Raw genomic sequence first — 14,474 nt, forward strand, 5'->3', positions numbered from 1 at the left:
ACACATACATTATCTAATGGTCATAGCACTTGGCTAACATCTACTTTATTGCCACTCTAAAACCCAAGGCAGTCTGTGCATGTATAGTCCATATACACAGAAATATGCGGGACAAAGTTCAAAGTCCTTTTCCCTTAGAGACCTTCTAGGCAGTCTCTACTGTCCAGAGAAGGGTCAGTATAAACTTTTGTAGAATTTTGCACTAAAATATTTTAACTTTAGATAACATCCTTTCTGTTTGATGTATAAGGTTTAGAAAAACTTTGACATGTATTTTTACATCGAACAAGGATGCTGGATTCTATCCCTCATCACAGCTAAACTGACTAGTACATATACAGCACCTCTTTGGGATTAGTAAGAAAAGTGGGAATAACTCAAACAAGCAAAACATGCTGCAATGCTCCAGTGGACACCTGACTGTTGTCAAAGTCATAACTTAATTTTAATTTGCTCTTACCCATGGAGTTGATGGCCTGCTGCAACTCATGGCCCTCTATTGTCCCACTCTGGTCCCGGTCAAAGGATGCGAAGGTCCCCCTCCAGCCATTCAGAGCCTGCCACAGGTCCTTGAACTCATTAAAGCCCATAGTGCAGGACAGATCCCTCTGAGATAGCAGAGTCAGTCAAGGACCCTTAATACATCACCCAAGTTATGGTTTCCTTTCCTTCCTATAACGCACTGTGTCACATAGTGTTTTTCCATTAGCAACTGTCATCATATCAGTTAATCCACTAAACATGTCTTTTGGATGATTAGCTGAAGGATACGTCCAACATATTGATCATCAGTCTGCATGTCTCAAGGCTAAAGGCTGTGGAAAGAAACAAAGCTCATAAAGATACAACTGATAACTATGTTTGGATTCATCTGGGCAAATATACAAATAACATTAACTGTGTAATAAGGAGATCACCGTTATTAACAGGTATGACAGACCGATACAAACACTGATTTTAATCTGTATACAAGGTGGTTTAAAGATTGAACAAAAACAAACACTAACTGCTCTCATATGTAACCACAGTTGTGAAGTCACGCAGAAAGAAATGTGAACGAACGTTGACTAACTACAACAAACCACGTTCTCTTAACCCAACACCTGTCCCCCCATGTTTCCTGTCTGCATCAACGGTCACATACAAAAAGACTTCAAAAGCAGAACTATTATGGGCTGTTCTGTGTTTTTAAGCTATCTCATTGAATTCATTAACAGTGCAAAACAGTTCTCGAGGTCTCGAGGCACTGAATACAATACCAGTGAAACTGGTTAGCACTTAAACTGCTGCTTGCCAACAAGAGAGTTCCCCTTAATGCTAAATGATTTTTAGAGCAAAGGTTTTTATAACTATGACCAAAAGTCACACCACAGTACTATTTAACAAGAGGTACAGATATAATTTAGATATAAAATGAAATGACCAAAATCCATATTGTGTTTGAGGTGCTTTTTAAATTCTAAACAGCCTTTGCTCTTACGTTGGTATGAGCCAGAGATGCCAGATTGCGTGAGGCAGCGCTGCAGCTCATCTGCTGAGATCTGTCCATCCTGTCGGGGTTTATGAAAACACGGCAAAGTAGGATACACAACACGGTTAAGTAACTATCAGCTACTTTACAAAGGTTTAAAGAAGCATGAATGGTCATTACATCAACAGTTCATCAGGTCCAAAATCAGTGAAGTGATTTGAGACTTTGACTTTTGTCTCTTACCTGACCAGCAACAGCTGAAAAATAACCATAGAGAGGATCTTGTTGCTGAAAGTTAGAACGAAAGAAATCAAAGTCAGCGAGATTTAGCTGATTCTTCATATTATTCTGTATTTGTAGATACACTTGAGTTCCATAGAACTCTATGTCCTGCTATGAAAATAACAAACTATACTTTATACAAACTTTATTATAAAAAAAATCTCAATATCAATAAACATATTATTTTTTAATTTCTTAAATGCTTTTAAATGAAAACCTTTAAATGAAAATAGATGATTTAGATATTTCACAAAAACAACAGGATCTTGAAGGATATCAATATAATATACTAATAATAGTATACTATACTAGTGTATAATAACACACATATAACAGACATTATCTGTCTGTTCATGGGGCTTTTTTACCACCCAACTCCTCCTAAACACTTATTTATTTTAAGTTATTAGTTAAGGAACCAAATATGACACTTTTTAGCATTTTTGGAATTTAGGTTATATATAAAGGGCTTTATCAATTAGTATGACATCATCATGTTGCCTAACAATGGACTAAAATGTTTTTAGCAAAGGACTTTTAGCATAAAGGCAGGTGTGGCTCAGGTGAAGTGGATGGTCTAGCGATCGGAAGGTTGTAGGATTGTTCCTGGCTCCTCTAGTCCATGTGTTGAAAAATCTTGGGGTAATACCCCGAAATGCCCTCAATCCATTGTAGTGTGACTGTGTTAGATAAAAGCGCATTATGAATGTGTGTCTGTCAACCAACAGTTCAATCATCTAATTACTTCAGCTGTAAAAGTGACACACACTAACAATAGTTAGGTTATGTAGGTTATGTAGGTTACCAACCTCCAGTTTCAGTCATTTTAAATCAGCAGGCAAAATCAATCATGACTGGGTGAAAAACTTTCTATCAGGTCTCCTGAGAGAAACTAAAATGTAACCACAGGATTTATAAACCAAAACCCATCTAGCTGATCATTTCACAATCCTGTTTGCCACTTAAAAGGCTTGAAATGATTCAGTGTATTTTCTAATTTGCATGGCTGCTTTCTGAGGCCTCATTGAAGAAGATGTGCCATCCTTCTCCAGCACCATTATTTCTGTCATTAATGGACACTGTAATCAAAATAACAGATATATAGATAAATAAAAGCTGCACAACACATCTGGATACAATCATTACAAGGCACTTGTTATATAATTAGTATAATTATTAGTATAAATCTAACTGCTTTAGACTACACTGTGAACAAACTGTTATCTGCTCTGATGAGGTGTGGCAGCTTCAGATGTGCTATGGTTAGGATTTTAGAAACAATAATCAGGTTAGAAATATGATCCACTATGAGCTTATTAAATCCCACTTGATGCTACTTAAAGTAAAATGTGATAATATAAGAATCATGGGTATTTGTATTTGTGTTGCCTCACAACAAGAAGATCCTGAGTTTGACTCCACCACCTGGTGAGGGGCTTTCTGTGTGGGGTTTACATGTTCTCTCCGTGTTTGCATGGTTTCTTTCCGACTTCCTCCCCACAACCCAAAGACGTCCAGTTAGTGGGGTTAAGTCAAATGGTTAATATAAATTTGCTAATAGGTGTGAATGTGAGTGCGAATGCCCTGCATCAGGCTGCCGACCTGTCCGGGTAGTAGCCCGCCTCTCGCCTTTGGTACCTGGGATAGGCCCCAGCCCCCCGCGACCCTCATAAGGATAAGCGGAAGAGAATAGATGGCTGTGTGTTTGCACAAATGCCTACATCATCTTATACTCTGAGTACCTTTTAAGTAAAAACACCACTTTTGCGCGATTGCGGAATGCATCCTTTATACAGTCATTAGTTAGTACGAATCTAAAACACACAAATACTGCTCGAGTTTCATTTTAAAGCCGAAAAATTCTTTAAGATACTTTGAAACCAAATATATTGTCAAAATGTTTGCATGTTATTTCAAATGGAAACCTGTATGTAACGGATCTAAACGCGGAATTTCTGTCAGACCGTCCAACTTCCGGACTGGTTGGAAAAGACGCCCATCCCGGGACGAAGGTCGGCTGATGGCTGTAAAACCGTTTCATCACAATTTAACGGTTTCTTACCATTCCTGGAAATCCACCGGGGCCAGCGCCGTATCCGGGAAAAGCCATCTTATTCCTGTTACAAAACGAAATAAACATAAGAATAGTAACGACTCAGAGCAAAACAAATCTAGCGACTGAGGGCGTGTCTGGTGATGTATGCAGGAAAACACCGAGAAGTGAGGTTATAAAGTGCCGTGAAGTACAATGAAGCACAGATCTAAATGTGAACTTACCTGATATAAAAAGTACGACCTCAGAGAAGAAACAGACAGATGTGAAGCCTCGCAGGGGCAAATGTCCACTTTCCTCAGTGCGAGCCACTACATTAAGTTCTGATTGGAAGGGAGAGGACATGTGACCTCTAATTGACCAATATGATCAAGAGGGCTGGCTGTAAAAGTGAAACCACTCTGCAGTAAATTAATGGATTAAAAAATGTACATCATAAATATCAGTCAATACTTCAGTTTTAAAGTGGTTAACCACCACAGTCGAATAATTTCATAATTTTTACGGTAAAAGCCTTTAGTGACATTTTACTATCTATGAGCTGCTGTACAAAGCTTTTACGTACATACGTGGGATAACAAGATCATATTGCACATTTTGTAATGCAAAGTGTCGTGATCTTTGTATTATTTCTGGTTATGTTGTTATTATTCTCTTTCTTCTTTTGTCCGTTTTTGAATATTGATTGCTGGGTTTTCGTTGTTATTCACACTTCCTGTTTTGCCAGTGGTTTTCTCTCTGTGACTGACTCCTATGTTCGCCTCTGTCTGCAACTCATTCAGTTCACATATTATTTCATTTTAAAGCTTAAATCGTCATGTGGTTTTTTTGTGGTATTATTAATCCCATGTTTTGTTCCCACCCTCCCTAAGGGTTTTCTCGTTTCTCTTTTTTTGTCTCCTCATGATCAATCATTGAGGTCTGTTTACCAAAATCTCGATTCCTTAAATGCATCTGGAGGACAGAGGAGCAGGAAGAGATATTAAACGAAAAAAATGGGAATGAGAGAAATTAAGTTTAGTTTATTCCCCTTCCCTCCTAGTGTGTTTGCTTTCTTTGTTTTCTGGATTTATCTTTTAGCTTAGTTGACATGATTTGTTTTTGTCTGTTTGTTTTGCAGTACTTTGTTCATGAGATTGAAGTGTTTGCATCAGTAAGTATCCTCAAGACCAAAAAATGAATCAGGAGAAATGTATTGATAGAAAAAGTTGTCAGTGGTTTATAAAGTATAAAGCTAACATGATAATGCCCTGGAGATTTTAAATTCCACTTTAAATTGCCTAAGACATACAGAATGTTTTTTTTTTCTTTTTACTTATAGTTTTTCTGTGATAAATCCTTATAATCTTTCCTTATGTTGGCCCTTCCTTAAAGATAACCAATTAAGTAAAAATAAATTATCAGATGTTAATATTTAAAAAATGACTGGATTTGCCAAAAACAAATAATTTTATTGCTGAAAGCTAGGTACAAAACTAAGAAGTTGATTTTATTTATTTATTTATTTATTTATGTTTTGTGATTAAAATACAGGACTGATCCTTTAATGTAAGACATTACATCAGAGGCAGAAACAAACAGCCCAATCAGCTTCTTCTCTCAAGTGGCTCATACAGTCATTTCCTCTGCTTCCACCTCCAGTCCAGAGAAAACCCAATCAGAGGCTCCATCATTTGTTTAGGAGGCAAAAAGGCAATCTGTTTCACCGCTTTAACCACACGCGTCAGTGAACGGTGCTGAAGTTGGCGCTGGGATGTACAGACTTAGTCATGAATGCTGGAATTGGTCACCCAGACCTTCTCTGTGTCTTCATCCTCAGCACTCAGGGAGCCTTGTTTCTGTCATGGTGAGCCACCAAGAAGAAGAGGGGGAGGGTGAAGAAACAGGAGAACTTCCAGCTGTATGTTGCTATAATACAGGTAGGTCTGAGACGTCAGGTTTTTGCAGCTGTAAATGCAGCAGGACAGGTTAAAAAATGGGAAACATAACAAAAAGTAGGCACTAAAAATGCATAAAAAGCATATCTAATTATTAAATGACATCATACAGAACCTTACTCATTGAGAGCAAATCTACATGGAACGTATGACAAACATAACATTTTTTAAAGAAAAAAAAAGAAAATGCATGTGTGTTCAGTTGATCACAATGTCATTTAAAAAACTGAACGATATCACACATACTATCTGGCCTAGACTAATAAAAAGGATGTGCTGTTGTATTTAGTTATATTAACTGATAATAAAATAATAGAAATATCAATAAGGATCCAAGTCATCATTGTGCATAAAATGAAAGTGTAGGTTGATTTCCCAAGAGGAGAGCTAAACAAGTACACATGCTCAATTTTTTCTCTCCTTAGCTGCCACATTATGTAACAAAAGTCACATTTAAATCCAAGTATCTCTTATTGCTGAAGAATGAGTTTGCAAAGACTTACTGTTGGTAGCAGGACTGCTTTCACCACTGGAGTAAATGGTATAAATTACAAATCTTAACAAATCTAATCCTATTTAATGTTGTTTTTTTGTTTGTGAAACCCCACACTCCCTGCTATTTCTGTATATTTTTTGTGTGTGTATGTGTGCGTGGGAATGTGTACCAGTATACTGCTGACTGCTGACCACGGTTTTAGTCCAAACCCAGCAGGTCTAATCAGCAGGTGGAGGAAACAGATGGTTCAGACATATGATTCAGCCATGACGTGTAACTCTAAGCCACCCTCTGCATTAATAAGCCATGTATATTTTGGTTGTTGTTTAGTGTAATGTATAGCTCGACCTCAGCCACTGATTGGTCAAGTTAACTTTGTATCTCACATATCTTTCTTCAGGATGTGGTGACATTATCAGTCAGTCTGCTGATGGCCAGTGGTCCATCTATGAGCCTCAGGTCCACTCAGGGATTCCCAACAGCACAGGGCTGTGTCAGCATGACGCGGGTGCTCCTTTGCAGCAAATAACAGTGGTTGAAGCTGAGCAAGGAGATGTATTCCAGCATTTCATGGGTTGTCAGTGCTGTGGAGGTCCAGGGATGGAAACCCAGAGATGTGTTTATAGACAAAGGGAGCAAGCTGTTTTGGGTCACTGCTCATCAGGATCTCCATTTATCTACTGTGGAGGTGAGATTACACCTAGTTTCTAGGGTCTTTTCCTTAATGATATCCTTTCCCTTTACCTTAGCAATTGTGATATTCAATGTACTGAACTAAGATGTTCCATCGGAGTGTTTAAAGCTGAGATTGCTGTTGTCATTCAGCCAACACAAACATATATTTATGCAGGCATCCATTTGAGACATATCAAAATGTTCTTGTATTTAATTTAAGCAGTGAGGAGGAACGTGATCATTGGAGTGGAGGTTGTAGAGGAGGTTGCAGTTGAAGACACTCTGGAAGTAATGTAAGTATTTAAGAATTATTATATCATATACCAAAATTATTACAGCAAATAAAGTAACTGTTTAAATATTATTTTGCACAACTAACACTTGTACACCTCATAACCTTTTTTTGTCTAATACATAAATACACCGCAGTTCGTACAAACATACTACATATGGTTGAAAAAGTTTGTTGCTTGTGTATCTCTTCCCAGAACAGAGGATATTTATGCAGATGATCTGCTGGATCCAGATACATCACAAGAAAACCCCACATGAAGCCGGAGTGCCTTTCAGTGTTTCTCAGTTTCACTGTACGCTCTGTAAATAAAATTTAATTCACAGTCAGACGACAAATTTAAATGAAATGCAGTTGTATGTATTATGAAGACGCAGGGCTGAAAAGCTTACCTGGTGTTAACATGTCTCCAAAGCTTAGGGAGTCAATGCCACTCTTCTAAGAAATGCCATCATTTGGTGTTATATGATGATAGTAAAAAATCCAATAGAAAATGTCCCATAGGTGTTGATTTGGGTTAAAATTTCATCACTTTTCACCACTCACATCATATGACCGAAGTAATTCTTATGTTTATTAAACTGTACAGTGACAGAATGACACCTCACACCCAATTAAAGTCCTACAAAGCACTAACCTGTTACAACGATCACCAATGGGACAGAAATATTATATCATACCATAGAAATGAGCACTTGGAGAACAATTTTCCATCAGTGTGAATTGAGTATACTCAAGGGGACAAGAAGAATCAAACTATGCTGCACAGTTCTAAAATCCACTGCGTTATGACTGTATGGTTTAGAGTTCTGTATTTATCAGATATGTTTGTATTCTATATGAGTCCTTGTCTTTGATACTTATGTATACAAATAAAAAAGTTACAACTAATTTCTGAATTGCTATTATTTAATATAATATAATATAATATAATATAATATAATATAATATAATATAGCAACTATTGGACTTCAACTACCAGCATGCATCGCTATTGTTCTTCCGTCATCACTGTGCGCAGGATATTCCGCTCTCCAGTACAGTGAACGATCCTTGTGATGATTTCAAGGGAAAATCTTTGTTCATTTTGATATAAAAACCCATCATGTCGGATTCATTACCGCCGCTAACTCTACAGGACCGCATGGAGCGTCTTCAGGAGCTGACGGAATTTACTGAAAAGTGCAAAAAACAGATAAACGACATATTTGAAACGCTGGGATGGTCGCTAGACTACAAGAACGCAAACCAGGTAGCTAGCGTTTGTTTGGCTAATGTTAGCATTTATTGTTCAGTCAAAACAGCAGAAAACCTTCTCGGAATGTTTTGTTTTCCGTAGCAGCAATAGAGCAGCATCAAATTTAAGCGTTTAACTAAGTTTGAGTCCAGAGAGATTTGCTTAAGTGACTATAATGGAGTTTTTCTCTGCTGCCTAAGCTAAGCTAAGTTTGGGGCGTTTTCGGTGAGTTTCTAATATTTTTTTCTGGAGTCACTCAAGCTTGGTGGTAGATTTGCTGGTTGCTCTCGCCCAATTGGCACTTTTATTTGCTGTAATGTGGTTCTATTTTGGCTTTTTTTAGTGGTCTACGTCTGATGTAATAAAAAAAACTATAATTAATATGTCATGTGTCTTCTAATAGTGTTTTTATGCTTGCATCTTATAATATTTACCGGATTTTTTTAAGGCCGCTTTTCTTTTCCTAAGTTTTTTGTTATTTATTTTTTTAATGTGCTCTTCTCAAAAGTTTCAACGAGGATGCTTTTGAAGCTACACTTTGGTTTAAATGTCTTTGTTTACATGAAATAGTACAAGTTTTCCTTCTTTTGATTACCACATATACATTTGTATCTTCTTGGCGATCATTTTCTGGTACTGAAGATTCAAAATAGTGACATTTCAAGTCATAATTCCCGCTCTGAGCAGCATTTGTCAATGACTGAAAGGAAAAACTCCCTTTAAACTTTACATTAGGAAGATTTCTTGAACAGCATTCAATAGAACTTGGCAAGGAAAGAAGGACATACAAAAACAACGGCAAAACGCAAAGTAAGGGAGAGAGCAGACAAAAGTTAATGACATCTAAATCCAATTTTTACAAAGACATTTAATTCTCAGTTTGAATTAGACCTATTTTAACGAGTTTTGCTATGGGGTTAATTTGTGGTGCTAGTTGTTACATCACAGGAAAATATGCTTATTATTAGCTTTCATACATATTTACACAATTCAGATTGTATTGAGTTCTGGCCATGAGGTTGTTTAGTCCTTATAAAACAGTTTTAATAAACACTGCAGAAAAAAACCTTTCAGAAGGTAATTGTGTTACAGCAATGGTATGTTAATAATGCTTCTGTGTAATTCATACCTGATGTTAATTTAAATTCATTATTTGCTAATGTAATATGCTTGCATTCTCAGGAACCAATGGAGCAGTGTCCCTATGACCCTCACCACAGGGTCCCGGTCAGGACCATGGAGAAGCACAAAGCCTCCTGCAAGCTAAAAAAGATGGGCTACTCTGCCGAGGAGCAGGTAACACAGTTAGTTACAGATTAATGTGTTGGTGCTGGAATCTGCTGCTGTAACCTGGCAATTGGACCAGAGACAGCAGGGCAAAAGCAGTAAAGTAGACTACAAAAGCTTCTTGTTATTGTGCAACAGACTACTGAAAACCTCCTAACCTCCAGTGTTAATGTAAAGTTGTGTTTAATAATTGAAAGAGCTGTAAAGCTTATCACTACTTTGCAGGCGGAGATGTACGACCCCTCCGTGAGCTATGAGAACACCAGCGTCAGAAGCTTTACAATGGGTAAGTCATCACAGAGGACTTTCTCTGGAAATTATCACCTTTCTTTAGTATAACCAAAGTTCACCCTAGTGAGATTAGATCTTTTTAGAAGACCACTTGTTTTCTTTTGAAGTTTTGCAACTTGTGTTGCTAAAAGAAGGAAGAGATAATTCATTTTTGAAAAAAATGAAATAAAACAATCTCAACAAGAAACACTCAATTTAGTTTTCTTCGTTCTTTTTAAATGTACTTTAAAAAGTTTGTAGTGCAGTAAAAAAGATGTATATTGTTATGTGCCCTGTTGAAAGCCATTTTTATCTAGTTAATTATATAAATCATTTTGAATATTGCTGTTTTTTTATTTCTTGGAAAAAGAACATATGTCACCTTCATTTCATTGTTTACTAAATGTTCTTTGAACGTTAAGTAATGATGCTTTTGTCTTGGCGCGTAGTGAAACTCATTTGTAGTAGTAAGGAAGGTAAGGATGGAATTTTTCGGTCAGGAATGTTTTAGTAATGTTTTTTCTGTTCTCATTCATCATGCAGACAAAACCACCCAGCATCAGGTGATCCTACAGGCGAGATCTGCTGCACCAATGATGAGGATGGAAGGAGTCTTCTGGCAAGGTAGCAGCTCATTTTATTCTGTGCGTTATTTTTCTAAGTACAACACACCAACGTACATTTACTAGAAGCGAAGGTACAAAGTTAACTCTGTCATCGCCAACTCATCATTGGCGATGACTCAACCCCGCCTCCAGACCTGTTGTTAGATGTTGGAAAAAGAAAAAAGTTTGTTTTTTTTCCCCCCTTTGACATGGTCAGATAGAATGGTTAGGATTAGGGTCATGCCTCTCCAGTGATAAACATGCTTTACAGGGTTATTCTTGAATATTCAGATGTTTAATTTTATACACCAAGAAAAATGCCATTAGTTTTAAAGTCCTCACTAAACTCATTGTAAATTCATTGTTCACTTTTTTGGCTCTCACCCTCACCAAATAGTAACTAGTAATTAGTACTAGTAATTAGTGAAAGAGGAGCTTTTACAATATCAATTTAGGATCGGCACGTCTTTTCTAGTTTTGCTCCTAACATCCATGTGTTGTTTGTTCTGTTTGCAGCGATTGGGGTGAGTATTAGAGGAGATGGGCTCTAGAGAGGTCTGCCACTGGTTTCATGCCTCATATCCTTTACTGTCATATCCTTTCAAACCACAGGGGTTTGGGTGCGGGAAGCTTATCAGTCACATCTGCATCCTTGAACATACAAATACTTTTCCCTTTATGTGATGGGGAAAGTCCATACATGTAGACTCATCAGTCATATTTAGACTGAATGTTTAAAATACTTATGTAGTTTCTGCTTTCTGTCAAATCTTCATCTAAAAGTATTCCAGTAGAAGGCCACAGTTCCTTACTGATGCTGAGTTATCAGCAGAGCTTGGAAGCTGAAAGGAAACGGAAACTAAACAGCAGCAAAACAAAAAGGAAAACCAGTCGTTGATGTTAGGTAATAACTAGGGACTAAACTTTAAAGTAACTTCTGTCTTTGTTCCTCACCCTAACATTCGAGCTAACAGGTGAATTTCCTCTTATTAGTGCAGCTAGCAAAACAACCAATTACTGTTTATTCCTTGATTTTAACATAAAACTCATTGTTACAGCCAGGGGCAGCACAAACGTGACCGCCTTAAGCCGATTTTTAGTTAAGTCCCCATGTTTTCCCCTCAGTTATTGGTTCTGTTACTAGTTAGCTAACATAAACTAATGTAAGTCTATTGACTGCAGCCAACCGACCCAATGATGTCATGCTCTGTGCTGGCAGAAGATGGCGCTAAACATAAAAATAAAATAAAACGTGAAGCACTTATTTCCTGTCAGTGTTAAAGCTATGTCACTTTTTGAGAACAGGGTCCATGGTGTAAATTCGCCTTTATGATTTTCTACTTTAACACTTAAAACCAAATTACTTTTATGTAGAATCCAATTTTGGCTGAATACAGAGCTACTTTGAGAAGTGATCTTAGGAATAATTAACCATTTGACTTGCATTATGTGGACGTGATTTTGGTTTTTTTAACCTCATTAATGTCTTAAGAGCAAACAGGTTATTGGCGACTCATCTGGGGTTAGAGTTGGGTTTCCTGCAGAGAAAACTAGAAATTTAGAGAAACCAGAAAGATTGAATTTTTTGTTTTTCAGGATTCCAAACAAGCAAAACTTTAACTTATCCCAAACCTCTGACTATGAGTGATCAGGTGGCTGTTTTGAGGTTGAAGTCCAGGATTAGATAAATGAACTAAAATCTTGTCAGTTTAGTGTGTGTTTTCTCACTTAGCTTGTAAAACTTGTCTGATCCTTTATCAGGTCAGTACTCCGGTGAGCCGGTCGACGTGCCTCAGAACCACAAGCGAGCCGTGTGTGATCTCACTGTTGCCGACCGATTGGCTCTGTACAATCATGTGGTCGGCGTCATTAATGAACAGAAGGAAGCATCGTCCTCCAACGACGATCTCTACGTAGATTTGGTGTCCAAACTCCAAAAAGGTGAGATTTAACTAAGTTTAACTCTACACTTAGAGTTGCTGTAATTTTAGTGAAGGAAAACTTTTTTTGGCTTTCTCTGGTGCAGTCCACATAAAAATTGTGTGTGTTTTTGTTCAGATGAAGAACAAAATGAACCAAAGACTAAACTGGAGCTGATGGCAGAAATGAGGGACTACAAGAGGCGGCGTCAGTCCTACAGAGCCAAAAATGTTCACATCACCAAGAAATCCTACACTGAGGTAGATGAGTTGATAAAGAACAATAAGTGTTGTCCTGATTCTAATCATTTACTTCATTTATATATAATCCATGATGAAGGTGAAATAACTTTTTCTTTAAATTATGAAGGGTGTTGTGAATACAAGAACCGCTTTTCCCATCTTTAGTTGGAAATGTCAAAAGTAACAGTACTTTAAAATGGTGAAAACGAAGGACAGCACAGTATAAATGACCAGTGGATTTGGTGAGCCTGATTTGGAAATCCAGTTACTGGAGCTATTATTGTGCTCTTGAGTTTCAACATATAGTGTTCATGAAGCTGGACACGCTTTTTTTTTCTTCTTTTGTTAATTTATATCATTTGACTGCCACAAAGCAGCAAAAGAACAGACTGTCTGATAAATTGTTGAGTACGGTAGTTCTTTTTCTCAGAAAACTCTCAGCCTCTGCTCCACTATCAGTTTTTCTGCTACATCACCCTACCCAACTCCAATTTGGACAGTTTCTCAAAAGGCACAGAGACAAAACAGGCTTTATCTTGATGGACAAGAGGGCGAAGAATCCAGTTTCAATTCTACTGAGCAAGATGCTGGTCATCTGACTGTTGACTGACTGCCCAGATCTCAACAATACGTGTGTCTGTTTCACACAGGCAGAGAATTTTCGGTGGGAGCAGTATAGTTTTGAAAGACATGTTAGCTTATTCTGTTGAGCAGGGTAAACATTTATGGGAAGCAAGGCAAAGTTTGTTTTATAAGTAGTTTTCTTGTATTCCTTCTCTCACCATAACCGGTCGCGGCAGATGAGATCTTGTTTAATGTGGCATTAATAGACATGTTTATTGAAACTCGGGATTTTAACTGCTTTCATTGTGTTTTTCAATATAATATCTGCACTGATTTTCCAGAGTCTTGGCTCTAATATATTCCCTTCACACTGTAGCAATAACAAGACTGGAAGAAATAAAACAAAACATTTTTGAACATTAAAAACTAAACTGAAATAAGAGAGTCAACTGGAAACTACAGATTTTTTTTTTTAAGTCAAAATGAAATAAAAATAGAAACTAATTAGAAAATGCTAAACTATGATAACTCTGACTGGAATACTAAATAAACTCTGCCTGGGAATCTCCGAACTGAAAATCTGATGCTAAGGTCAGCGTGTCGGTCCTCCTGTTTGAACCAAGGTTAGGAAACAGTAATGTGGTCTCTATGATCGCCCTGCAGGTGATCAGAGAGGTGATCAGCGTCCATTCTGAGGAACTTGCCAGACAGTGGAAAGAGGAGGAAGATGAAGAGGAGTCGATGAGAGTGGAACAGTCTTCCCACGGGTACACGAAGCACTCCTCATGATCACTTTTATGCTTCATTGACGATTAAGATATTGCATCAGAGGAGTTTATAGGTTAAAGACAATTTTTTTAAATTGTTTTGTTTTTCAGGCGGCAGGTGGATGAAAGACGCTCACCATCCTCAGAGTCTCACCACTCCCACAGTAAACGTCACCGCAGCCGAGAGCAAAGCCACGAAAGGGAGAGCAAGAAGAAGAAGAGTAGGAGGGACAGGTGAGAAAGGACTTATCTAAGGGTTGTGGATGTGTATGGGAAGTTCTATCTTCTGTTCTAGCTCTTGTATACCACACACCAATTACAGAAACAACCACATGACATAATTTGCATCATCTTCACAGCTTAACCCTTTAAAGCC

General features: G+C 37.6%; 2 protein-coding genes across 2 annotated transcripts in view; one reads left to right on the forward strand and one right to left on the reverse strand.

Moving 5' to 3' along the window:
- Nucleotides 1–24: 24 nt before the first annotated feature.
- On the reverse strand, nt 25–4,185 carry LOC102295649 (sorcin). Its single transcript, XM_005944369.3, has 6 exons — nt 4,031–4,185; nt 3,816–3,870; nt 1,715–1,759; nt 1,481–1,550; nt 772–815; nt 25–608 (listed from the first exon to the last, which is right to left on the reverse strand). Exons 2-6 carry the CDS (start codon nt 3,861–3,863, stop codon nt 378–380), a joined length of 438 nt encoding a protein of 145 aa, XP_005944431.1. The 5' UTR covers nt 3,864–3,870; nt 4,031–4,185; the 3' UTR covers nt 25–377.
- A 4,018-nt stretch (nt 4,186–8,203) lies between these two features.
- snrnp48 (small nuclear ribonucleoprotein 48 (U11/U12)) overlaps nt 8,204–14,474 on the forward strand; it is an 8,765-nt gene continuing 2,494 nt past the window's right edge. The window contains exons 1-8 of the mRNA XM_005944370.3: nt 8,204–8,458; nt 9,626–9,739; nt 9,956–10,016; nt 10,544–10,624; nt 12,367–12,546; nt 12,664–12,785; nt 13,995–14,098; nt 14,210–14,332. Of these exons, the coding sequence (XP_005944432.1) occupies nt 8,312–8,458; nt 9,626–9,739; nt 9,956–10,016; nt 10,544–10,624; nt 12,367–12,546; nt 12,664–12,785; nt 13,995–14,098; nt 14,210–14,332 (932 nt within the window). The 5' untranslated portion in view covers nt 8,204–8,311. The remainder of the gene's footprint in view (nt 8,459–9,625; nt 9,740–9,955; nt 10,017–10,543; nt 10,625–12,366; nt 12,547–12,663; nt 12,786–13,994; nt 14,099–14,209; nt 14,333–14,474) is intronic.

This window comes from Haplochromis burtoni, unplaced genomic scaffold (genome assembly GCF_018398535.1).
Source record: "Haplochromis burtoni strain Fernald_Lab_line unplaced genomic scaffold, NCSU_Asbu1 Contig_352, whole genome shotgun sequence".
NCBI classification, from domain to species: domain Eukaryota; kingdom Metazoa; phylum Chordata; class Actinopteri; order Cichliformes; family Cichlidae; genus Haplochromis; species Haplochromis burtoni.

Coding starts and splice junctions, on each gene's coding strand:
- LOC102295649 (XM_005944369.3), bottom strand. CDS start 3,863: ATGGCTTTTCCCGGATACGGCGCTGGCCCCGGTGGATTTCCAGGAATG. Junction 1,760..3,815: donor CCGGTGGATTTCCAGGAATG/GTAAGAAACCGT, acceptor TCTAACTTTCAG/CAACAAGATCCTCTCTATGG. Junction 1,551..1,714: donor TTTCAGCTGTTGCTGGTCAG/GTAAGAGACAAA, acceptor AAACCCCGACAG/GATGGACAGATCTCAGCAGA.